The sequence below is a fragment of the Megalops cyprinoides genome, chromosome 9 (genome assembly GCF_013368585.1).
Source record: "Megalops cyprinoides isolate fMegCyp1 chromosome 9, fMegCyp1.pri, whole genome shotgun sequence".
Lineage (NCBI taxonomy): Eukaryota > Metazoa > Chordata > Actinopteri > Elopiformes > Megalopidae > Megalops > Megalops cyprinoides.
Genome location: NC_050591.1, coordinates 5,661,160 through 5,686,860, shown reverse-complemented (window position 1 = coordinate 5,686,860; position 25,701 = coordinate 5,661,160). Strand labels below are relative to the sequence as shown.

Here is a 25,701-nt window from a genome sequence, read left to right as displayed (position 1 = left end):
TATAAATAATCCTATATATTTTGTGATAGGTCTTAGATTTCACAGAGTGAAACCATGTATGTACATAACATCTGTTGAAATATCTGACATTTGCAAAAGAAAGTCTGCAAACAAAAAAAATACAAGCACACACAACAACAGCAGAGTCGCTACAGCACACTGCCTTCATGTGCTACCTGACACATTATTACAACAAAGCTATTCTTCTGTACCATGACCGCAACAAAACCAGGGGTGTGTTTACAGAGGTTTGTGCACATTTTATGGTCTCTGATTGGACTCCGGTCCTCTTGAGCTTTTATTGCAAAATTACAGCCAAAGTCTGAGGAGGACCCCATTTCAGTAGGAATAAGAACACAGAGGAGCAAATGAAAACGGCTCACAAAATAACAGCAAATGGAAAGGAAATCAAACCAATTTAACCACAGCACACATCAGACACAAGCAGAGACAAACAGGCAGTCCTTCCATGTACATTCAGTATGTACAACGTAGACGCAGCAGACCCATGTGTGTTCTGAACGCATGCGGAGTGGTTAAGTTTCAGGCGTTGCCGGCTGGCCCTCTGTGTCCTCTTTACTGTTGTCTGAGCTCTCTGACGACACGTAGCAGCCGGAGTCTCTCGGGCAGTCGTCCTGATCTGACCTCAAGCTGCCCGACCTGGACTTGGGCTCCTGGTTGGCCTCCCTCTCCCTTTCATTTTCGTCTGCAGGGGAAAGGTTAGAGGTATCATTGTGCTTGTCTCTGTGGCCGGAGGGACAGTGGCAGGATTCTGTTCCCATGCCGCCCTAATGGGATTACACTGGGGTAAATTACAGCGGTGCAGAGTGCCAGGTGAGACTGTCACCTGTCACACATCCACAGGAAGAGCCAAAGGCATCACCGTCTGGTCAGTGTCAGCAGGCCACTAGAATGCAAAGCCACTCTGTGGACGTGACTTTAGTGGTGTTCTAGGAGGAGTTTGATATGTAAATGTAAAAAAAATGGGGGATTTGACTACCAAAAGTAAAAGATGTTAACAGCAGTGAACCACAGCCCCCGTTCCTGTGCTGTCACCGCATCCTGTTTTTGGCTCATATTTTTAGTATTTACTGCTTGCATCACTTTCCCATTAATGTAAACGCCTGCTTCTTACGCAGACCATTACCAAATCAGATAACCAGTGAAAAGTCCCCTGTCTTATCTCTCTGTGACGTGACTGTGCTTTTGAGACTTCTTTCTTAACGTTTAACTTTGTGAGAGCTTGAAGCGCAGTCTGACAGTTGGTTCCCAGTGAATGCATCCCCTCTCTGATTGTCAGGTAGCCAGACGTAAGCATGGTCTGAAATTGTGTTTTGATGAACTGTCTGAACCTGCAGTATTAATAAAAGGCCCACTATCACAGACAAAATGTGCAGTTGCAAAGAGTCAGTCCACAACCATCAAAACAGATGGCTTGGCTTGTATTTTCACATGGTTATGCACATACATTTTTTCAGCACAGTCACCATAGTCATTGTGCTTCCACTCTCCAACTACCTGAGATGACAAGCCTCTAGAATAGCTTAGCCACTCTTGTCTTATGACAAAGTGCTGCTTCAAAGGTGTATGCAGTGCTACATATAGCCTTGATAGCATCATGTGTACACTGGCGCTCCCCTCTACAACCACGAAAAATGGGCCATTCTAGCAACCGAACACACACACTGCACACGCTGTTTTTGGGAGGGTGCCGTGGCTCAATCCGAGCGCGGGTGTGAGGTGACTCACTGTCAGCGTCCTGGAGGTTTTCAGCCGCTGCGAGCAGCCGCTGCCGGTCCTCCGGGTTGGAGACGTTCAGCTCGATCAGGTCCTTCTCCTTCAGGTCCCGCAGGTCCTCCACCGTCTGGTACCCATTGAGGAGCAGAGAGGAGGCATACTCCTGTGGGGGAAGGGGGGCGCTTAGGACAGACTGTTCTCATATATCACACCTTGCTCTTCCTCTGTACACTTAAGCCTATCTGTCTCTGATGCTCCTTCTGAAAAACTCACCAGATAAGCACTCTATGTCTTGTGTATTTATTAGCTCTTGGCATCAAACGGGAGGATGTCGGAGCTGCTATACTAAGTCATGCCAGGCTGGAAACTTGGCATCTCTTTCATATGAATGTCTCTTTTCTTGAATGCTGTGATCCACCTCTTTCATTTCCGGACATAAGAATTTGTTATAATATTGATGCAGCCGGAATGTACAGACAAGATTATTGGCATTCATTGTATTGACTTGCGTATGCATGTAGGTATGTGTGTGTCTGTGTGTGTGTGTGAATGTGTGTGTTTGTATGTGTCCCTAAACGCATGTATGTGTTTGTGTGCACGTGTGCGTGTATGTGTGTGCATGTGCCGATGTGCATTTGCGTGTGAATATATGTGTCTGTGCATGTGCGTGCATGTGTGTGTGTGTGCTCTCACTTCTAAGTTAAGGCGCTCCAGCAGCTCCTGTAGGGTTTTTGGTCGCGGCCGTTTGCTTCGCCTGTGGGGTCGTATCTTGGGTGCCTCGGGCTCTTTCTCAACCAGGACGTCAACATAGATGAATTTGAAATTGCCCACTTTGTTGTGCAGCATTCCCGTCCATATGCCCATCGGGGGCTTGCTGATGATATCGATGACATCCCCTACCTGCGGGAGAATGGTGAAAAAGGAACAAAGGCTCACATTCAGAGAGAGAAGAGGCTCCGCCAAATACACAGGCTCAGAGTTTTAATGACTTTGGATACAGCCAAGCACCCCTGACTGGAGCAACTGACATTAACCTGCTAGCTAGATAATACAGCTACCTAATGAGACTTAATGAGAGAACTAGCAACCAGCTTCATCTGTTCAAACTGGTTGAAACTAACGTTAGCTAGCTAGCTGGCAGTTAAGTCCAACGATCAAGTGTAAAATGTATATATATATATGGACTATATAGTGAATAGGGAGCGATTTCGGACACAACCAAGGAACAGCAGAACAAGCGCTCATATTGCACTTTAACAATTGAGTATTGAATATTTTATTTTAAGATTTTATTTAAACATTGGACACTATGAATGTTGTGTTCATTTAAGCATTTAAGACCATGGGCAAAAGTTGCTTGCTTTAAGTAATAAATGGAAAGCATAAGTTATGTTTGTCTTCCTTTTTTTTGGCTGATCCGAAAAATCCGTGACTCAAAAACCGCGATACGATCTGAACCGTGAGTTTTGTGATCCGTTGCACTTGTACTGGGCACCATTTCCTACATATCTATGCACATTGTCAATGTTATCAATCCATCAATTATGACAGCTGTCAATCACTTATAGCTACAATTAATTTCATGTAATACAGTTCTGAATCCTGAGTGACTTTTTAAAGAGAGATGGAGTCTGAAGGACACACAACTTTTTTACAAGCTATGTAAAACTATGTCTGACACAGCTGTTCATTATTGCCACACACACACTCCACACATGCGCACTACCACTAACCATCACAGACATGGCCATCAATCACTTGACTTCTGCTTATTTTCAACAGTGAACTTCAAATAAATTTTATACCTGAAACGTTAAAAAATGTCATGCTTCGAATGGCTATCATATGGTGACACTGATCATTAACAGCATGGTAGTCTTTAGAACCAAAAGCTGTTCTTTCCTAAACACATACATAGCAAAGCATTTTTCTAAACCAGAGCAGCAACGTAGCCTCTCACCAACACAAAATCCCTCTTCTCTAGTAGTATATGGGTTTTTAAAGGCCATTAAAACACTTTAAACATGTTATTTCTTGGTCTTGCCTTTTAATGGGTGTGGGCAGAGCATTTGCAGAGTAGACCTGAAAGTGTGAAATTGTTAGCTTTATTCCTAATGCAATGGCAATAGGTGGCGTAAAGCTACAATAATAGATGTATAACAGAATAATAGATTAATCCTGTTACTGTTCTCTCCAAACTGTATGGGGGTTGCTTATGTGGTCATGTGGAAGAAGGGATGGGAGGGGCTGTTGACCTTGAGTTTGAGGGAGTCGGTGTCGTAGGGGCTGGGTACGAAGTCCGTGTGCACTCGGGCCCGCCCACAGAACTGTCCCGTGTAAGGGGCATCCTCCTCCAGCCGGAGGCTGTCTCTGTTGGAGCCGTCTGAGCCACTGGTGACACCACCTGCACACCCACAACACAGGTCAAAGGTCACCTCAGGCTGCTCTCTGACAATGGTCGCTGTTTTACTTATTTTGCGACCAGCACTTAACATAAACACCTAACTGCAGCATTGCGACCAGCACTTAACATATACACCTAACTGCAGCCTTGCGACCAGCACTTAACACCTAACTGCAGCCTGAAATGAAATCATAGTGTTCTATGGAAAGAAAACTGAAGCACTTTCAAACAAACACCAGAAAAAGTGCTTAGCTGGATGTACAGACACACTATGTGCAAGTTCCTGGAGGCGTGATCCATAAATGCTTGTGATGAGCAAACAGATGACAAGAGTTTGGGTGTGATGTTCTCCTAGAGTCTCCATAGCTGTCTTTTCACTACATGCTATCCCTGAGTGAGAAAAGGCTTTATCTTTGTGTTTGTTGCTTCCTGAGCTCTGACTCACTGGAGGAGCTGCGGCCGCTGCAGAGGCTTTCCTGGGAGTTGCTGGTCTTTGCGGAGTCTTTCTCCAGGGGGTGCCCGCTCTCAGGCTCGCCCTCGTGGTCCCGATCCACATCGTCCTCACCCTGGACCAACAGGAAAAGTTAGAGGGAAAGGGAAGTCAAATCTGATCCTAACCTGGGGTCAGCCGAGTCCCCTTGTGTGCTAAACCTGCTCAGAATCTCAGGGCGTGGTTCACTCCTGAGGAGGGAAGTCAATAATGCTAGAGACCTCTCTGTGCATTTATAACAGGACGGGAACGGTGTGCATAATCCACCTGTAAGAGCTGCTGCCTTTCTGCAAGGACCACGTGCTGTGCAGTCTGTCTCACCTGCTGTGGTGGCTGTTAACAGGCTGAAGCATATGTACGTACAAGAGGGTTGTCTTCTCTGTGTTAACTTGCTGGGACAGAACATCAGCTAAACAAACCTCTTCATCCACATATGACTATTTCTCTGTCCACAGCAGCCAATACAAGGTGATTTCTGTCTTTGTTAACTGTCAGATTTAACCTGTCTTTTTGTTGGGAGGATCGTAAAGTGGCAGTAGAGGGATGTCATCAGATTCCAGTTGAGAGCAATGGGAGCGTTTTAAGAACAGTGTAATGACACCCTAAGTGATGGGGCCCTAAGTAAGGATGCCCTGAGTGAGGGCTCACCTGTTCGTCATAGAAGGACGCTTTGCTATACTTCTTGCCCATCTTCTTGCGCATCGTCATGGAGATGGCCCTCATCTTCTTACCCAAGCCACCTGATTTGTTCTGATCAGCAACATCAGACCCTGCATCTCCATCTGTGGGCTACACACACACACACACACACACACACACACACACACACACACACAGAGTCAGAGCTGGGTAAGTTATTTGACTAGCACTGTGGCATATTGTGTTCACTATCTTATTAGGTTCCCCTCAAACAGGAAAAGGGAAGCCACATAGCAGAGCCAGGTTAGCCAATGGCATATTTTACTTCCATGTTCTCTGACTAAGGGTCTGTGCAGCTGTTCTTTACTGATTTTGCATTGACCTTCATACCTTTAACATATTACTAGAAGCTTTTCTGATACTTTGATGACATGAACCAAACAAAGCCAGAAACACTGGGTAACATACCGGAGGGTCTCCGTTTTCCTCCAGTTTTGCTGGGGATGGATGTCTGAAGGCATCAAAGCGGCCAAAGCTGGTGGAGCGCTGACAGGAGAAAGTACAGATTAGCACATGTTCACTCTGGAGGGATAGCAGCATGCATGGAATCTACACAGTAACCCAGTACAGTGCAAATGTAATCTCTAAACATTCCTAATACAGCCCAATATCACACAGAACACATTACTGTCCTTACAGAAATATGCTTTTATAACCCTCATAAACACATAATTATCACATCCATTGTGTTCTAGCTGTGACATGTCACAGTATTGCTCACTTAGAACAGTGGCCTTTCTCTGTGACATTGCCCAGTGTAGCTGACATTATCTCACCGAGATGCCAATACCTTTCAGGTTTCAGCTCATCTCACTTCATGCCTGCCACATTCGGTCATGCCACCTGTGTTTGGTAATGCCGCCTACATGAGGCAAAGCCTCCTATGTTAGGTAATGCTTCTTATGTTAGGTAATAATGCCTCTTATGTTAGGTAAGACCACCTACTTGAAGTACAGCCACCTCTGTGAGATTCTGTGCACTGAAACCATTCAAATGACAATTAATTTAGACACCATTTTTGGCTATTTTAATTTTATGATATAAATTCTTCATAAACTTAAAAGTATTTTAATCTGTCTGAAACCTGTCAATTTTGCATCAGTGCAAAATTGAGTCAGTAATTCTATCAGGACATAATCCCTGTAATCTCCATTAAGTACCAAGACAGACCTCACACAGTCACACATACACAAACGCACACACACAGGGCAGCCCTTCCCATTGGTTCGGTCAGACTGTAACTAGATTTGACCACACAGCTGTTCCATTTTCATGACTGTGTCATAGCTGATGGTTAAACACTGTGACCACTCATCCTTTTGCATGACTTTGTTTACTGGTGCACTGGAATCGCATGAAAGATGACAAATTAAAGTCCCAGCAAGGGGCAATAAGCTCCTCTCTTTTTTCTCGCTCACATTTGTTTTCATATTGCAATTAGATTCAATAAATCAACAGTCATTCTCAGTCATATTCACTGATTAGCATTAGCGCTGGCAGTGGCAGGTGCCGCTTGTCATGTTTACCCATTGATCCCATTAAAACCAATTCCTTTACATGCTTACAGAACTATTCACAACTCTCTTCTTCTTTGTGTTTGTGTAATTTTTCAAATAAATTTAGACATACAAAAGTAGAACAAGTCATGTTGATAGCATATTTTAAAAAGCCTTCTGATTTGTCTGAATAATTCAATGAATCACTTAAATAGCTGGTACTAGTACAACACTTCTGAATAATCGGAAAACTTCATACAGCACAGCATCAATAAAGATATATGGTTTAAAAGTCATAAAAAACAATAATGTTGTGATGGTAAAATACAGTTAATTCCCTTCTGTTCCTGTTAAGAATCCTACCTTTGGTTTGCTGCTTTTTGGTTTGTCTGACACATTTGATGGTTTCCTCTGAAGCATTGTCTACAGTCCTGTGTTTAAAAATAGGTCTTTACAAAGTCCAGAAGGGCTGACGGTCTGCGAGTAGCCTCATCAGTTTCAGCGCACGAACTGCAAACACTTCAGCGGAACGGCCTCGCTTGTGGCTTCCTCAAAACAGACAGGATGTCAGCGAATTCACCTTCTGTCTATCTGCCGTAGGTCTGTTTCGCATTGGAAAAACACCCTCGGAACTGCTGAGGTCGGCACGCTGCGGTCTGCGCCGAATCACAGCGCCACCATCACTTCTAGTAACTGCCTATAGAAAAAGCCAATAAAACTCTTCAGCATGGGAATTTGAGTAATTGCTTTAATCAGAGCTCATTTATTGGAAGAGACCTCAAATAAAGCACCAGACAGAATAAGTGAGATAGGTGCTCTTTATATTACTCAACTTACTGACTCTTAACCTTATTCTTATTCTTGGCTAGAAACTCACTCTATTAATCGCTTTAACCAGCACTCATTTATTGGAAAAGAGGCGTCAAACAAAGCACCAGGCAGAATAACTGCGGTAAGAGCTCTTTATGCTGCTTACCTGACTGAACCTGAATCATTCTTATTATTGGCCCGAAAGTCATTCTATTTTTCCCCTTTGAAATCCATAGGGGTGTGTTTTCAAAACCCGAATTGACGATGATTGACACCTGTATCGTACTGAAATTAATATGCTTTAACAGAAATACTCCACACAGCAAGATGTATGAGGCTTTCTGCTGTTTCTGCAAGCAGTTTATTCAGGCAGTCGTTCTCACACACTCCCTCTGTCCTCATTTCTAAAGGCCAGTTTGCTGCTTTGAGGAAGTCTTAGGCCATGAACACAGCACACAGGAAGTCCTGTCTGTAGCAAAAACAGTTATGAAAGAGCTTCCTTTGATCTAATGATCATGTGTGTTTCAAAATGTTCATTAACTATGCTCAGCCCATTTCAAGACTTGGATATCCATGGATGATTTCTGTTTTTTACCTGTGGTGGTAGGGAGAGAAGCCTTGATATTTGTGGAGGAGGAATGTTTAAACTTAAATAGCACTCAGCCAACCCTAACCCTGCTCCCACACAAGTGTTTTTCTTTTCAACAACTTATGGCTGGATTAAATAACAAAAATGCTTTCAGCACACAAATACACCTCATTAGCCATCCCACCGTATGCAAATTTGCAAATATGGCTCGGCCACTCAAAGTATTGATACCTGTATGATACAATCTTACAGCTAAAAAAATTTACTCACGATACCTCAAACACACACACGCACACACACACACACACACACACACACTATTTCCTCTTTTCTTTGAAGTATGTTTGCCTGTGGTTTATTCTTGCAGGCCTGTCTTTGCCTGCCTGTGGCCCTATGTAGCACAACTGACTTTATCATACATGAAGTAAAATGAGTTTTATGTTTCATATAAAGTTTTTCCCTCCGATGTTTGGACTACTTAATTCCAGCCCAGATTCTGAATACATTAATGAATACATCTACTCTACCCTCTACACAGAATCTACCTGTGAGAAGCACTGCTGTAGTGTTTCTGTGCATATGTCTTTTCACCCCTAACTCTGGTCCTGCCAGTTGTACACTGCAACTTGTATCACTGCAAAAACCTCTGCACTCAAACACAGGCGCACCGGGGCGCAGCAAACACAGGCTATGTCACAGTCCTATGACGACGCATCTCTCTGAACTCCTCTAAATAACACACAAGTGTTTGAGAGCAGTTAACCCTGGCCAATGAAACCCCGCTTCCTCAGAAAAATGAAGCCACATCTCTGCCACTACAGACTCCTGGTCTCTGTCAGCGAATGACACAGCTCAGACTCAAACCCGAGCAGTAGACCTCAGACTGCACTTGGAGCAAGTATCTTAGCCAATGTTGTCGCTCAAGGGCCGCTCTGTGTGGCAGGTGAAACTCTATCATTTGGCACTGAATGTCATGGAACCTGTCAACAAATGGAGAAGTTCACAGCATTTGTCCTTTTTGAACAATTCAAACGATAATTCAGTTTTACCATACTAGTCTGCCATTGTGAAACACCCCAGGAAGGGGAAGTCTAAGAGACTATGATTTCAGAGTGAAACAATGGGTTTCTGAACATGATGTCAATTTGTATGTCTGAACTTATCTGGTCAATCACATGCTGACCAACAGTGTGATACAGGGGTAAGAGTAGATGCAGCATGTCTCTAAATGCAGCAGTTAAAGCTACTCTTTGTAGTTTCATTTGGAGGGCAAATTGACTTCTTTTCAGTTAAATCTGCATACAATTCCTGTAGGCTCCTGTTTAGAGTACAGCCCTATAATGAGCTCTGTGACACTTGTATACACAAACCAGTTCAATATTCATCCATAAAAACACACCTTTAAATCAAGAGGTGTTTGACCATTGACGTTTATGACTTAATATTTATTACGGTTGAAAGCATTCAACAAAAACTGAACTGTTATTCCATCTATAATTAAACAAACTTTTGGAAATGTATCTGTCACCACATTAAGTTTACATTCACTGATCCTTGTCTGAATATGGGAAGATAAAGACACGCACTGATGAAAGGCCCTTTGGAGGAAATAACTGTCAATAAGCCTTGTGGATGTAGAATTTACATTGATACAAAAGCAGGTGAAGCCTGAGCGTGTTTCTTTCTCCTGGGTGTGATCCAGATCGCTGTGATAGAACTGTGTGGTTCTGCCAGGCGATCCAGTGATGCAGTAACGATTCTGAGTTCTCTGACCAAGCTGAGGGACAAAGCCTGTGAGAAGGAGTAAGGCCTGTAGGCAATAACACCCTAATCCCACAGAGAGTAATCTGGGGATGTGAAATTTCAATCCAGGATTAGAGGTTATAATACATTTCTTCAGACGTTCACAGCTCTTGGAAACAGGGCGCACTTGCTTTGTTTTTTCTTTTCCTCAAGCAAAAAAAAAGAGTTTGCTGAGAATTTGCTGAGAGTTTGATTTCAGGAGGAGATGTATCAGCTCTGTCTCACCTTTAGTTTTTGGTCTAAAGTGGCTGTACTCATCCATTGGTAATGCTTTAACAGGGGAAAAATTGGGCTAACCCATGCTCCAACAGGGATAAAATCACTTAAATGTATCAGGACAGACAGGCATAAACATGGATAGGCCCAGGTTCACACCAACAACACAAGGACCTGGGCTTGAGTTAGGAACTGAAGCAAAGGCTAACTTTGCTTTTTCCGCTTTTATGCAATGTTTTTCTCTAATTTAAAACATATATTTTATGCATTTCATACATACATAAATAGAAAGTCTGAGAGGCGCAAAGAGAGAGGACTATGCTTGGCCATACGGCAGCATTAAGTGTATGTAAAGCTCTGCCATTAATATTCTGCTGGTGCCGTTATCCCTTTCTAGGAAAACGTTGAGGGAAAATCTCACGCGCAGGCCTTCGCCTTGGTAATTCTGACCCATAATTTTCCCTGAGGGCAGGGTCGTCTTCTATGTTTGTGTTTTGCCAAAACACATTTGCAAAAGCCCTTCTTCAGAATATTTGGAATCTGTATTCAGCATTCAAATGGCAGTGTGAAAACCGGTTCTTACAGAAACAAGTTTCTGAAAACTGGAGAAAAGTACAGGTGCAGGAGAGAACCAACCATGGCCAAGCACTCCATTGAAACTCATCCTGAAGGCCTTCAAAGAACGTCTCATCATCCAGATTTAAAATAAATGATAAAAGCTGAGTGGGAGTCCTTTTCAAATTTAAATGTCTCATACTCAAAGTGTGACTGTTTCCTTTTCATGTCTTTACCTAAGAGCCATGTGTGTCAAAAGGTATGTTTGCTCTACATAAACCACTCTTTCAGTGTTGATCTGGATTCACACGCACTCCTTTCAGTGGCTGACAAATAATGAACCCCTGTTTGGCTGTTTGCGTGAGTGAAAGAGTAACAGGAAATAAGCAGGAGCATCATGGTGACCATCAACAACCCTCACATTTCAGACAACAGGTAACACTGTCATTAATAGACATCACAGCCTGCTCTGAGGGAAAGTATTCAGCAGTTTACCTCTCAGCATGCTAGCTCCTCAGTATATCTAAATGGGGCTTTACAGAAAGTCAAAATGGCTTTCATAATAAAGAGCAGTGATGTTCAGCTGGACACACCAAATCTACCTTGCACCTTCAGAGAATCAATGTATTAGTGTTTGGGATTTCCAACCAAAAACTTTCCCAAGGGTTACATTTTCACGCAGAGCCATCCTTTTAAAAAGGACGCAGGTCCTTTTTGAAGCGGTTTCGCATGAAGTGCAAGACTACATCCATAGACCCCAGCATGCCCCCTGCAATCCACACCCCTACCCACAATCCTTGGCTCACTCACAGTGCTGGAGACGCAGAGGTCGGCGTTGGTGATGGAGCGGGCGACGCAGTGGGGTGAGGGCTCGCGGGCGAGGCTGTCGGGGCGGGGCAGGGTGAGGTCACATGTGTACGCGCGGAACTCGCTGAGCGGTCGGCGGCAGGTGTGGTAAGGGCCGCCCCACGGCGGGGGGGGCTCCCCTGAGGTGCTCCAGCGCTGGCGGTTTGGAGGCACCCCCATGGCCCAGCCCCGGTCCGTAGGAATGGGGCCGGGGGCAGAGTTCTCCTGGGCGCGTTGGGGCGTGTTGGGCCTCTTCTCTGCCTTTTTCGGCACAGCCATGCAGGAGCCGACCGCAGTGTCATCCACAAACACGCCATCACCAGGGTGGACTGGGCAGGGTGACACTGAAACAGCCAGCATTCATATCCACGATCAACACCTTCATATCAGAAATCATATTCACTCTCAATAATCGTAGGACTTACCATAAATAAGTGTATTTACTTGTAAATTCTCAGAAGGCTGACAGTATTTTTTCTTTTCAAACAAATGTTGTAAAACAAATTGTATAATGAAAGCCATATCTCAACTCCTGTGTCCTGTCATATCGCATATGTATCGCATATACAGTATAGTATGATACCGTGGGATCATAAAATAATCAAACTGAATGTCTAGCACTTGGATCATTTGACGATTGTTTTGTATGTCATTTCACTCTGAGAACTTTTGGAACTGAGTCATCACTGAGCATGAGCAGGTCATGGCTGGTTGTTAGACTCATTCTGTGATTATATTACATCATCCATTTTCCTAGAAGACGCCTCTGTCATAGTTGACTTGCGTACATTATGTTTGACAAAGCATCCGCTCCTACACCAGAGCATTTACTAGGCATGCTACTCCAGGGTGCACCCAGCCTGGGATGTGAGCCTGCGACATTCTGGTTCAGGTCAGGCATGATGTACCACTTGTGTTTCTGCCTTCCTCAGTCCGCTTCTGGTTCCCCTTCTTCCCTCGTGAAGATTTCTGGACCCTTCTCAGAGTTCCCCTTAGTTCTGCTCCATCTGTGTCTGCAATCTGGGTCCAATCAGAATACAGAGCCATTACAGGAAGTGGTCATTGCACAATGACACACACAGGTCGTTGTAGGAAGTGGTCACTTAGCACCAATACATAAAGATTCTCAGCTAACCCACCAGCAACACCTTCAACGACTGTTTAAGCTCTTAACAAGGCTCTGATACACTATGCCTCGCCAGCAAGCTGTGCTTTACTCATGGCTGACATAAAGACATATTATCATGAATTAACAAACATGTGGTGTGAATATTAGTGATGTCATTTCCTATTAAGAGAATAACTGGTAACATGCAACTGTTCTTCGAACAACACCTCTAACCTAATTCAGTACAATATGACACAGAAAAGCACTGGAAACAGGCTCACTTTGATCTGTTGCTGTGTTCTCTGTGAGTGACATCCTTTCACTCCTCTAAGCAGGACACATCCCTTATACAACAAGGGGCGTCATATAATTATAGATAATACATGTGATATATGGTCATATCATAATAAAAGATGGCCACAGCCATTTGGGGGCAGGGGTGCTTAGACTGCAGAGGTTTGGGAATGAGGTGGTTTAAATTACATTTTAAAGAAATTATTCACCTACTTAACAAAATTACCATTAATGGTTTATACGAATGAAGAGCCAAAAATGTTAGCGAATCTCATGAATGGATTGCTCTACTTTCATGGCAGTGAGCTGGTATTAGCATGCGGGCCAGGGCTGTGATATAATCTGACGCTGTCTGAAAGCGCTCTTCTTGCTTTCCTCTCAGCCCGCTTGCTCGTCGTGGAGACTGGCAGATGGCAGTCTGTGCCAGCAGCGTCTGGGCGGGGGGGTGGGATTCGGCTGGTGCCCAGGCAATGACCGTTTCTCTGGGATTACTGGGGGCAGACCCCAAGGCCTGCCTTCTGCCATCTGCACCACATTACCCAGCCAGCCAGCGTTGGCACTAAGTGATTACTCTGCGCTCACTCCGCCTGAGGTGAACTCAATCCCCTCTCTTTATCAGCGGTCACTGCACTGAGCAGAAGAGTCACAGCCCAGCACTCGGGTGGGATCTGGTTTACTGCAGAATACTGCTCTCTCAGCCCGGGCAGAATCGGCCTGTTTCAGAGCAGGACATTTCCCCATACTAGGGGAAGCCTAGGCACACTGCTCAGCTCAGACAGGAAGCCTTTTCTCCCTTTACACAACCCTCTTTTGAAATCCAAGATTGTGTGTTAGGCTAGTCTCACAGCAGCAACCACCGCATTCACTCAAGAGGCCGAGATGACCGCAGTTCTTCAATACAGTCGCAAGCAGCCAATGGCTATTTTTCACATAATAAATCACACAGTGCCCTATAGTGGAGTGGGCACTCATTGGTGGAGAGGTGCTATTCTGCTGATGTCATTTGAGCGACTCAAAGATGTCTGACAAATCGCAGGGTGCCTGAGAGTGTGAGTAGAGGAAACCCTGGAAAACCAAAGCCAATTTATGCCACCCCGTGGGCTCCTGGTTGCTGTCCGGCAAATGACAAGACTAGGATCGAACCTGGGGCTGTAGAAATCAGCTTGAAAACAAACATGATAACCACTGAGCCAGGATGCCCATTCTTAGCCACGGTCCAATCAAAATGCCAGAATTTCTTTGTTCATAATAATAATAATAAATTCTCCATCCTTTTCCCAACCTGGCCTTTATGTAATAGAAGTGACAGGCTTTGAATGAATCAGTGTGCCCTTCCCTGAGGAAGGTATGCTGACATGAGATACCAGTGGGATGGACTACTGCAGAGACACATTCAGCTACGCAAATGTCTGCATAACATCAACATAACGTCGAACATGCTGTGGGCTATTTCACACTGCCAGATTCTGGCAAGCTCAGTGTCCTCCTTCCTAAACAGTAACACATGAGTGCCATGTTCCCTTTTATTTGTTAAGTTGAATGGAGCCGAAAACTTTCAACTCTGATGATAACAACACCCAACCAAACCATTGCGTCATTGTGTTGTGTGCTCAACAGATCGCGTGCAACAGCTTGCGATTGCGCCTATATGTGGAACCTACCGGATCTTGCTGCCTGCTGTTCGGACGCTCCCAGTTTGGAATCCACGTGTCATAGCTCATGACCTGACAACGGAGGAGAGATAGCATGCATTAAAAAGCAACATATGAAAGAGATGAACTCACAGAGATCAAACACGCTAAAACACTCAGATCATTACATTTATCGAGCAAGTACACGGCGGCTTTCAGCTGTCGCTGTGACCGCATGAGTGCATTGAGCAAAGCTGGCCATTTCCAGGATGGCTTTCACAGCTGGTTTGACGTCACTGGCAATCGGGCCCTTACATAACGCGCCCAGCAGAACATTTAGGGTGGTGGTGTAACTCCTGTGTAACTCCCGAGGAGTAGAGATGTGGGCTCCAAAGAGAACCTGGTAATTCTGTGAATTTCAGCGGCACACCCCTGCATTCTGTCCCGTTTCTTTAGCACATCTCCAGGCTTAGACTCTGAGAGTTAAACTATAGTTGATAGTCTGCTGACATGATAATCGTTCCTAACACTCGTTTTACATCAGCAGATGTCAGGCAGAATTGTCCTTTATATGATACACATTGCTTTCTGAAAGATCGATCATGTAATGTGCAATGTTTTTTAACACACGTATAGACAATGAAGCAAATGGTTATCAGTGACAAAATGTGTGACGCTTCATTTTGGTTACCTGGGTGGCCTGCTCCTTTTCCCTCTGATTGTTGAGTTGGCGCAATCCGCAGTCCCCCATTTGAAAGCCGGCCTGAAGCAGTTCCATTCCCAGCTCTGTGAGAAACAGATCTTACCATCAAAGCCCCCTCCCTTCAGAAAGCACTAATCATGCCTGTCCATCACGGGCCCCTCCAAAAGCTGCAACAGCTGATATTTGAGAGATCGAATCCCGGGAAAAGTGTTGATTGGAGTAGCTGGGCATTTCTAAAGCAGCCTTGTGAAAGTTATTTTATTGTTGCCTACTTCACACATACGCTCTCTGGGGCTCCCCTCCAAATTCTATTGACTTCCTAGAAAAAAATTGCAGCTCAAGATCCAGTTAGACGTGGAATATGTTTTAAATGCCATTTCCACTAGCCACTCCAGCCAGCCATTTCAATTAACAGTAACTGACAGAGCACGATCTTGTGACACAATACTTCGCACTGAAGAAATTGTTTGTACTTTGCCCCAAATTGTTTTTTAAACCCATTTTCATATCAGTGTCAGATTGTGTGAAATGTTGAAAGATGCAGCCTGAACCTCCTCCTTTGTTGTGAGTTTCAGAGGTAATCTCTCACCCATTCAGTCATTCCTTTACAGTATTTTAAAAAGTGTGTATTTAAGGTTCACCTGATTTGTGTGTTCCTGTAAGCCCTGTCACCGATTTAGCTCTCCTTAGCAACTGAGACCTCAATCCTCAACACCCTCAACATTTTGCTGTCACTTTGATTAATCTATTGCAGACAGCTAAAGGCTTAATAAATCCAGACTTGCCTGTTCTGCATTGTTTTTCTTAATTTTTTTTGCAACTCCTCATCAGGAGGTTTGGGCTGTTTGTCGCAACACACCAAACGACCCCGTGTAAGTCAGAACAGAGAGCACATTTTGCTCAAATGAACAGGAGGCAAAACGCATAGCTTTAAATACAGAAAACATTGTCCATTTACCTCCGTTTTGATTGTTCCTGAGGTGAACTAAATCTTCTCTCTTCTTGGATGATGGCCAGTAGGTGTTAATGCACTCAGCATTATCTGCAAGAGGGACACCAAACCCATAAAGGATTTACTTGTGGGGCGGGTTAAAGGAGGCCAAAAATAAATTTACTGGGACTCAGATTCTGTGTGTTAGCCAAGTAGGTTAGTGTGAATCAGACAGTCAACATTTTATCCTTGCACTCAATTCCTGAGACACAGTGGACAGAGACTAAAACAGGGAAAGACAAAACAAGGGCCAAAAAAATCTAATGCTGCAGATCTTTATATATTATGCTGCAGGCTAAGACAGACCTTCTGAATGGCCTTTAGCAAACAAAGACAAAATTCCTGTTCCTAACTATTATTCTTGCTGAATCAATGTTTGCTGAAAACAACCACACTCCTCACAGATTTTAGCTAATCATCGAACCCCTAAATCATGTGACCAAATTGGAGGGGCTACTCTGCAATCTCTCTGAATCTAAATGTGTTGTCAACAAAAGGCCAAATCATGAGTCTGTTACGAAACCAGAGCCGCAGTTTTGATGTCCAGTGTTCATGTCAGGATAGTAAGATTATTTTTCCCCCTGACCCTATTCAGGGTAAATTCTTGAACAAAGAACATGTAACTCCAGTGCCGTATACAAACCTAATGCTTCATTGTCAGACATGGATTTGGGTATTAGAGGCCTGAAACAGAATGACAGAAAGGAAAGATCATAATTCTATTTGATGTGGATTTTGTGAATTAATTTCACATTTGCAAACACACACACACGCATCGCTGCTAGATCCCCAATGGATGTAACGCCCTGGTACATCATCATTATTGTGTTACAATGCACAAAAGTAGGGTGACCATATGTCCTCTTTTTCCCGGACACGTCCTCGTTTAGAGACGCATGTTTTAGGTCCCAAAACGAGGACATGTCCAGGAAAAAGAGGACGTATGGTCACCCTAACAAAAGACAAACTCCTTTCTGAATGGACTGTTCCGGAACTGCATTATAGCAAAAATTACAGATAAACTGTAACCGGGGTGGGGTGCGGGACTGCTGGAATTCCTTCTTCTTCAGCATTTAGTAGATCAGTAAGTCACTAACTGGATGAAGAGCTGGCTTGGCTGCTTTCCAGGCGTGAAAGGTTATTTGCTTGGATGGCAGCTCAGCCAGTGGCTCACGTCCACCTGGAGCAGCATGTGTGATGAGGCTCTCCCTAATTAACGATTTAAATTTGGCACTGTTTCACAATGGTATCAGCAGCTCCCAATGTTCCCCACCCACCCTACTCTAAATCAACACTAATACTGCAGGAAAACACTGGTCAGGAGGGAGGACATGTATCTACCCAAGAGAACATATATGCCAATATACACTAGTGTCCATTCAAAGCCCTACGTATTTTGGTGGCCCTTGGTTCTGTCTGACTAGAGTCATCTTGAATTGTTGGGCAAAAATCATCTACAATCAAACAGCTCAGTGTGTTCAATTGCAAGATCTGTGTTCACTCTGAAATATTCTGCATTTTTCCTGCCAGACTAACTCCCTATAATGTGGTCACGCCTGTTGTATTGGAATAAATTGATAAGGCCACTAAATTAAGCACAGGGCTTCCTTTAATTCACAAGCCAGTACACACACACATGTCTGAAGGATTCTGAATGTCTTGGGGGGCTGAGGTCCCAGACAGTTTTGTGTTGTCTCTGGATCAGGCTGGCCAGTCACCTACAGCAATACAACCATCACCAGGGAGGTTTAAACATGGTTTAAAATGAATGGATCAAGGTAGCACCCCGAATTTAGAGATATGTAAAGTGGTGCATTGACACCATCCCTTAACACAGAGATGTGTGACATGGTACATTGACACTATCTCTGAAATTACAGATGTGTGAAATGGTACGTTGACACTATCTCTGAATTTAGAGATGTGTGAAATGGTACGTTGACACTATCTCTGGATTTATCGAAGTGCAGAGTGGTGCATTAACACTATCACTGCATTTAGTGAAGTGTGGAGTGTGCATTAACACTACCACTGAATTTAAAGATGTGCCACATTCCTTTTCTACAGCATTCTCATTTCCTGTGGAGCTAAAAAATGAAGTCCAAAAGCAGGAAAAGCCCTCAGGGCCATGCAGAGTGGCTGATGGGACATGTAGGCAGATGGTGTGGATTCCCTTAGTGGCGTGACTGCCCAGCAGCAAGCAACACGCTCTGAGTGAGCGCTGCGCACACACCTCAATCCCAGAAGCAGCCCTCATTCAGCACCACCACCTCAGGGCAGCAAGTACATTTCAGCAGAGGCACAGACATCTCTATCATTTTAAATTGTAGAACACTGTTTTCAAAATTAGCCCATACGAGGGTATGCTTTATAAACACACAGCTGTTGGGGGGGGGGGGGGGGGTGTAGACGGTCAAAGCCACAGGACAGCAAGGACATTAAAGAGATTCTGCTTAAAGCATTATCTCCAGGGAGACAGTGGGCCTTTGCCTCCATTTCATTATGTGGCCTTGCTAAGCCGCTCACTTTCACTGGCATGGATACAAACACCAGCCATTTTGCTCTCCAGTGTCCACAGATTCCATCAAAATAAATATCACAGGACAAAACCGGACTTACTTCCGTTTCTTCTTTTTTGCATTGGTGGTGTGGATTTGGGACAGTTCCTGAGGAGAAAAAAACACAGCTGAAAAGTCAAGCAGACGCCTTTTGCCATTAATGTCCATTATACTGTAAAGGCAGTCTGTAAATTCATTAAGGTGTTCATGCTATAAATATTTTGAATATGATAACTAAATATCCACTCCACGCATGGAGGAGCATTGTTTATAGACAAACAGCAGTATTTGATGGTTTGTTTCAGAATCAATCCTTGGATTTTGACAACTGTGGTGCAATTGTCGGGTCATTTTAAATGAGTGGGACTGATTTCACAGACAGTTTGTTTTTATTATAAACTGAACATTTGATAGGGTGAAGTATTCTGGCACAGGTGAGGTCTGTTTGTGGGCTGTAAACCCTGTCATTAGATTAATCAGGCTTCAGCAGACTTAACCATGGTCTCGTTCACCAGATGGCAACCACTTACGGTTATTACTGTAATGTGTATCCTGTTGACGTGGCATGGCATTATGTGAAAGCTCTCTATATCATTCAGTAATTATGTCTCATTCAGTCATATGCCCTCTTACGTAAAGCACATGAGTGAGTCTGGCACTCTGTGTTTTCAAATATCACACACCTGGTGTTCTTCACTGTCTGTTTCGGGTCTTTGCATTCTGTTAGCCCTCACGGTCAGTTCAGGTACTGATTTGAAAGGGATTCCTAACAGTCTATAAAATGAAGTCCATTAACCATCAACATCCAGCTACGACTAAGCTATGGCTTGTAACAACATGAAATTACCCAAATTACCCAATATGAAGACGGCATTGCTAATGTGTGCACTGAACCGTAAATGACGACAGGCTCACCAGGGAGATGGAGCGCTCGGAGCCGCGCCATTTGGCGTTTTCGTCCAGCATGACCGCGGGGCTACACGACCTGCTGGGGATGGTGTAGACCTGGCCCTCATCGGCGTCCTGGACCGCCTCGTAGAGACTGTCCATAGAGCCCTCCTGGGAAACCAGTCACATTATCAATATTCACTGCGCAAATGGGTATGTTAAAAACGTCTGTCATACACACGAATTATATCTTGTCGTAAAACAAACGCATAACAGCTGTCGGTGTGGGAATGTTTCTCTGAGAGATTTTCTCTGAGATAGCAGAATCTTAAGTGGCTGTATGCACTTGATATACTCCGTGACTGAGGATGCAGGGAGCCTGGTGGAGCTGTAGGATTTCAGCATCATATGCGATTGTCAGTAAACCATAATATGACCAAGGCAGCAGGGGCAGACGTTTTGGTACCCTACCATATGTTCATAATAACTACTTTCTCCTGTTATAATTAACTATACTATACTATAGGCGAACTATATATAGTACTTTAAGTAAATTATGTTTTTATACATTATACGTGAGCAAAATCTAAAACAAGTCACTTAATGTGGTTAATGTATTCAGAAAAGCATAAATAATAATCCTGGACGAAACACCCGCGACAGTTCAATTGGCAGCAGCACGCGAGTGAACTGATTTTCCACACACAGAGCTGAATAACAGGACTACTGTCAAATATCTTCCAGAAGATCGAGGGGATAGCCGATCTCATCTCACTGCACAACCTGCTGACCCAGGGTCAGCTCTAAGGAGCTCGGAGTGGGTCATTCCATAATCCCAAACCAGCAAACGATCTTCCCAACATCTGTCCGATGATCCGACTATGTGCAATTGTAAATATATCATGTTGCTTGACCGACTTATTTTTTTCTTCCCCAGTTCGTAAAGAGGTCTTGTTTTACTAAAATCACGTTTAGATTAGACTTGCACAGTGTGGAACCTGGAAATATCCACAAAAGTCAAGACATGTGGAGGCATATTCACTCCAGAAAATACATGCCACAATCTCCATTCTGTCTGTCTGATTTGATTGAACAAGATAGAACGCAGGGTCAGCGCAACTATAATCACTCCGCAGGTGTTCGTCTCTTGTGCCTGCATTTCCTGCATCATACACAAGCTGCACCAGTTATTCCAAACGCCTTTCGACAACATCTAAACATGACACAAACCGGCCAGTCAGTCCATATCAAAGCACAGAGTTAGCTCGCCCTCTTTGTGTCTCGTTGCCGTTTCATCCCTCGCCATGCCATTCAAGTTTGCTGCCAGCCGCAGTTTATGCTTCAGCAGGCGTGCGATGCGCGCTACTTTAAACGCATGGTGTGCGAGAGTTCCAACAGGTGAGAAGCAGGAGTGAAGCGCAAAAAATTTTTTCTTACCAGGGAGAAGCAGAAGAGGTTCATTTCGGGGTGAAAGTCACTCCTGCGGGACGCGGAGACAATGGAGCCGCGAGGAAACCCGCGCTGCCTCCTGCCCCACAGATTAATGCCAGATGAATCCCTCCCTTAATCCAATGAACAGATACACAACAGCAGCGCTTTACAATCAGACGTTACTGGGCGCTCCAGCAAAACAAGAAAAAAAACCCCCTCATTTTCTGTGTGCGGCCTTTAGTGTGGTTCACGATTGTGTTCTTTAATGACGATAGTGTGATCTTGTTATCGATACAGCTTTGCTGATGGTGGTAGGCCTACAGTTTGATTGTTATTATTGCAGTTGGTTAATATTGTTTCCCATGGTGGTTGTTTTTCTAAGATTACTGCAGCGTGTTAATGATGGTAGCATTGTTCTATTGTTTGCTTTTGGTTACATCAAGAGTTTCACTGTAGTTTTTGCTGTTTGTGCAGACTGACATTTTTGGTACATGATGTAGGCTATTAAATTACTGCTATGCAGAGGCGGTCATACTGGTCTTATAATTACATCTGCATTGATGGCTAGAGTGGCTTGTGGTTATCTTCACTACTGTTTGTGCTGATGGTTAGAATGATGTTTATGTCACTTAATAGCCCTGATACTACTTCATTGCAGGGTAATTCTCACTATCATCTTTATTTCTGATTAATGAGCCACACAATCATGGGCATGTTAAGGTTATTTTAGCCTGACTTATTAAGCCTATTTTACTCAATTTCTACTCTGTCATTTTTCTGTTCTACCCTTTTTAGGCTGAGCTGTTAAGCACACCTGCATTGAGTCATTAGTGTAACTGCTGTGAGTGGTGATAATGGCAGAGGTGTTATTATACCCGTGGTAATGGCTTTAAATTTCAGACCTAACATGAGGAAGCATGTTATGTTCTTGTCACATGGTTTTCGCAAAAATGCCAGATTAAAGCATCAAAAAATGGCAGATTAAAAAATGGCATATTAGTTGGATTATTCAATTTCGTTAATTCAATGGGTACTTATATTTGTTGTATGTCGAAAGTATATACTGAAATATAGGGTGAACAGTTCTAATGTTTCCATCAAACTGCATGTCCAGTTTGCTGTCAGGTGCACACATCTCTTCCTTCAGGTGTATAGTAGTCAATTATTGTGACTGGACTGCTGGTATGCTATAGTGAACCATTGTTCAGATTTGTGTTTATTAAATTGTTAGATCAGAAAATACAAAATATAATCTATTATATTTTCCATTTATTTTTAATTTTCCACCAATTAATTAGTTTGCTGTTTGCTCAATGTTTTCACACACCTGCTTTCTCTCTCTCTCTCTCTCTCTCTCTCTCTCTCTGTCTCTCTCTCTCTTTCACACACACACACACACACACACACACATTTCACATAGCTTTCTAAAAGACTAGGCGGAATGGTTGACAGAAAGCTTCTGCTTGTAAATGAAAACATGGAAACAGGGCCCTAAAAATAAATACATTTATACACATTCAACCCAAATAAAAACAGGAAGGAAAATGATCATAGTCAATATTGTATCTCACAAAAGTCTCACAAAAAAATGAGTGATTTAACGTTCAGGTGGACCATACATGTTGACCATGCACTGATAACATTACAGAGGAATTTTGAACTACATCTTTATTCCACCTAGATATGATATAAATGCATTAGTCTTATCTCATCAGCCTAACTTGCCTTCCTACAAAGTATGGAAGATAAATTATGTCCGTAATACAGCTGACATGTTGACCCTTTTACATTGTAAAAGGATTTCTGAATGGACCAATAATGATAATAAAAAAATAAATAAATAAAGAGAGGCCAATAGGTGCTCTCGAGTGGCTCAGACAATAAAAGTGATTGTTTCATACAAAGCCTGAGTGGTCGGGTTTGAAACTGGCCCGGCAGGGGGTGTTTAGGACCTCAGTGCACCCCCACTTGTCTCCTTATATCTGGAGACTACATAGCCTAATGTTTATGCCTGTTTGTGTCGCAGTAATAGAGCGTGTGTATCGGAAGACTGCAGGTTCCTCGTTCAGCGGTTGCCGTGGTGTGGTGGACAAAGTTTAGTTTAGTCTCAAATGGAAAAGAAGAGGATATAACTTTAACTGGAAAATCATTCTGTGAATTTATTCATTGAATTCCAGTTTGTTATTCCAAGCGGATATCTAGGCCTATTTTAAAAACATGAGGTGCGTACTTCACATCCTTAAATACAGGGACAGTTAGATTTCACGTCACAGTTGTGAGACAGGAAACCTTCAGTCACAGCAGTGTTGTTGTCGACACTGATATCATTTTTGTTCGGGGAGGACAGCAGAGTTCCACTCTCCAAAAGCTACGAGGAGAGCTGAAATCTTCACAGATGGCTGCTCGTGATACGTTACAGGCTGTCCAGGAGATATCCTGTGCAGCAGCGCAAGTAGTACTCTTGAAGTCGTGTCAGCACCCTTTCGTTTTTTCCCATAGTTTTCATGGCGAGGCAGTTGTACAGCTGATGTTTCCTGAGACAATGGGAACTGTGCTGTGGACCCTGTCAATAAAGTAGGTCAAGGCTAATAGATCGAAGTCCGAGATCGCAAGCTGTTGTCTGTACCGCAATCATTCAACCAAAGAAACCGATGTACCGGCTTTTGAAGGGCAGCCCTACACCCCACTGTTTGTATGTTTTGCTTTTGTGGTAGCCTTTATTGAAGCATTCTTTGATTCAATAGTGCAGCCATTTCCACCCTCTTGCTGGGTTAAATGCAGTTAATGTCACATCCGCACTTCACAGGCTACAGCAAGCACAGATGTACACGATAGCTGTTATTTTGAAAGACACGTGTCGTGCAATTTTAAGATGAAGTCCATGTCACGCTTGTTGGTGCAGTTGTGGGGTTTTATTACTGTACAGGCTGACAAGAACAGAAAAAGTTAAAAAAAAACAAAAAAAAACTAAAACGTCTATCTAGCAGCAAAACAAAGGTTGTATCTGGTAATGTAGAGTATAGGGCCTAAAACAGACAGGTTATGATACAGTGGGACATTAGAGCGGCTGTAATGCCGATGATATTCGCTAGCTGCCAGACAGAAGGATTAATCAGTGTTAATTCAAGGATTTACCGAGAACGAAAAAATCTGCACCTTTTGCAAAGAGTTGGGAAGCACGCGATGCATTGGGTCAGTTCATCCAATGTAGGACTAAGAGTGTCAAAGAAGGGAGGAAGGGTAAACTAAACTGCAGGCTAATTCAAGGAAAAGACTGCCTACATTCTAAGAAAGGGGTAGATATACGGACAGCGTGGTCGTTAGCCTTTAACATTATTATAACTCTACAAATGTCAGTTGAAACGTGATTAGAAGTGTAGGAGGGTGGTTTTTGGTAGATTTTCCAAATTGTGTTCGTGTTTGTTTCCTGTTTTAAAAATAGAGCTGACACGTTGAAAGGACGCCACTTCCTGAATTGGCAGTTTCATCTTTTCCGTTAACGCGTGACACGCGCAGAGCAACTGGAATGCACTTCACATGAGGGAAGTAGTGGCGGGGGTCGCGCGCTCCGGGCTATTTTTAAACGTCGGCAAATCCTCAGTCTCTTATCTAGCATGCGCTAATGGAAAAGGAAATACACGCAGCAAGATTAATGCACATCTGACCCATATTCCAGTGTTTGATTAAGATTATGATCCGCAGACGGAGGTATTTGTGCTGTCAGTGTGTGTGTGTGCGTGCGTGTGTGTGTGTGTGTGTGTGTGTGTGTGTGTGTTGGGGGGGGAGGGGGGGATCCTCATTCATCTTCATATCTGGAGATCCTCATTCATCTTCATATCTGGAGTGAAATATTTCTCCATTGTATGTTTTTATATTTTATCCTTGACATTTCTGTTCATATGGACAGAAGAGGCAAAAGGGGGACTCCAACTCTAGCTGATGCACCTGCACCCTGACAGCCCTAGCAAACAAATCCTGTGACCAAGACCTGCAGTATGTCAGGGCTTGTTAAGGTGGGCTTGTTTTGTCTGAAATGAAACAGCTTTCAGGTCCTCTTACAGGGAGATCCACCTTAAACAGGCCAGAGAGAGTGCTTAGAAGATGGCTTTCAGAATAACTGTTTCAGAACAAGGGCTTGAATAGGAGATTAGCAAAATGAAGACAGGGATGGATAACTCCAGTCTTTGAGCCTCACATTACTGTATCTACTAAACACACATGCAGAGTTAAAAGTAGTAGCTTGTGAGTCCTGCTCTAAAGCCAGTAACGAGTAGCAGAACAGTTTCTCCAATTTTACTACCTGAGACTTAGCTAGCCTTGTTGGCTATGTAGTCGGGGGTAAATTGCCTTTGGCACAATGCTGGTGATTACAGTGGGTTGTACTATGAAACCAGGGGTTCAGATCTCACTCCACCTGGTCCACAGTCTGGTTGCCAGTACAACAGTGGGGCA

General features: G+C 43.6%; 2 protein-coding genes across 3 annotated transcripts; both read right to left on the bottom strand.

Annotated features, from left to right (window-relative positions):
* Window positions 1–457: 457 nt before the first annotated feature.
* LOC118783369 (SAM domain-containing protein SAMSN-1-like) lies at window positions 458–11,643 on the bottom strand. Of its 2 annotated transcripts, none has more exons than XM_036537204.1 (8): window positions 11,610–11,643; window positions 5,739–5,816; window positions 5,280–5,420; window positions 4,587–4,707; window positions 3,993–4,141; window positions 2,431–2,637; window positions 1,750–1,900; window positions 458–706 (listed from the first exon to the last, which is right to left on the bottom strand). In XM_036537204.1, the coding sequence occupies exons 3-8, from the start codon at window positions 5,352–5,354 to the stop codon at window positions 537–539; spliced, it is 873 nt and encodes a 290-aa protein (XP_036393097.1). In that variant the 5' UTR covers window positions 5,355–5,420; window positions 5,739–5,816; window positions 11,610–11,643; the 3' UTR covers window positions 458–536. The 2 variants fall into 2 exon arrangements, with proteins under 2 accessions (XP_036393097.1, XP_036393096.1); XM_036537203.1 differs by lacking the exon at window positions 11,610–11,643 and adding an exon at window positions 7,190–7,368.
* Window positions 8,857–21,279, bottom strand: LOC118782897. The gene is made up of 9 exons (XM_036536519.1): window positions 21,256–21,279; window positions 19,846–19,989; window positions 18,992–19,038; window positions 17,016–17,056; window positions 16,340–16,423; window positions 15,370–15,464; window positions 14,709–14,771; window positions 11,610–11,906; window positions 8,857–8,871 (listed from the first exon to the last, which is right to left on the bottom strand). The coding sequence occupies exons 1-9, from the start codon at window positions 21,277–21,279 to the stop codon at window positions 8,857–8,859; spliced, it is 810 nt and encodes a 269-aa protein (XP_036392412.1).
* Between the last annotated feature and the right edge of the window lie 4,422 nt (window positions 21,280–25,701).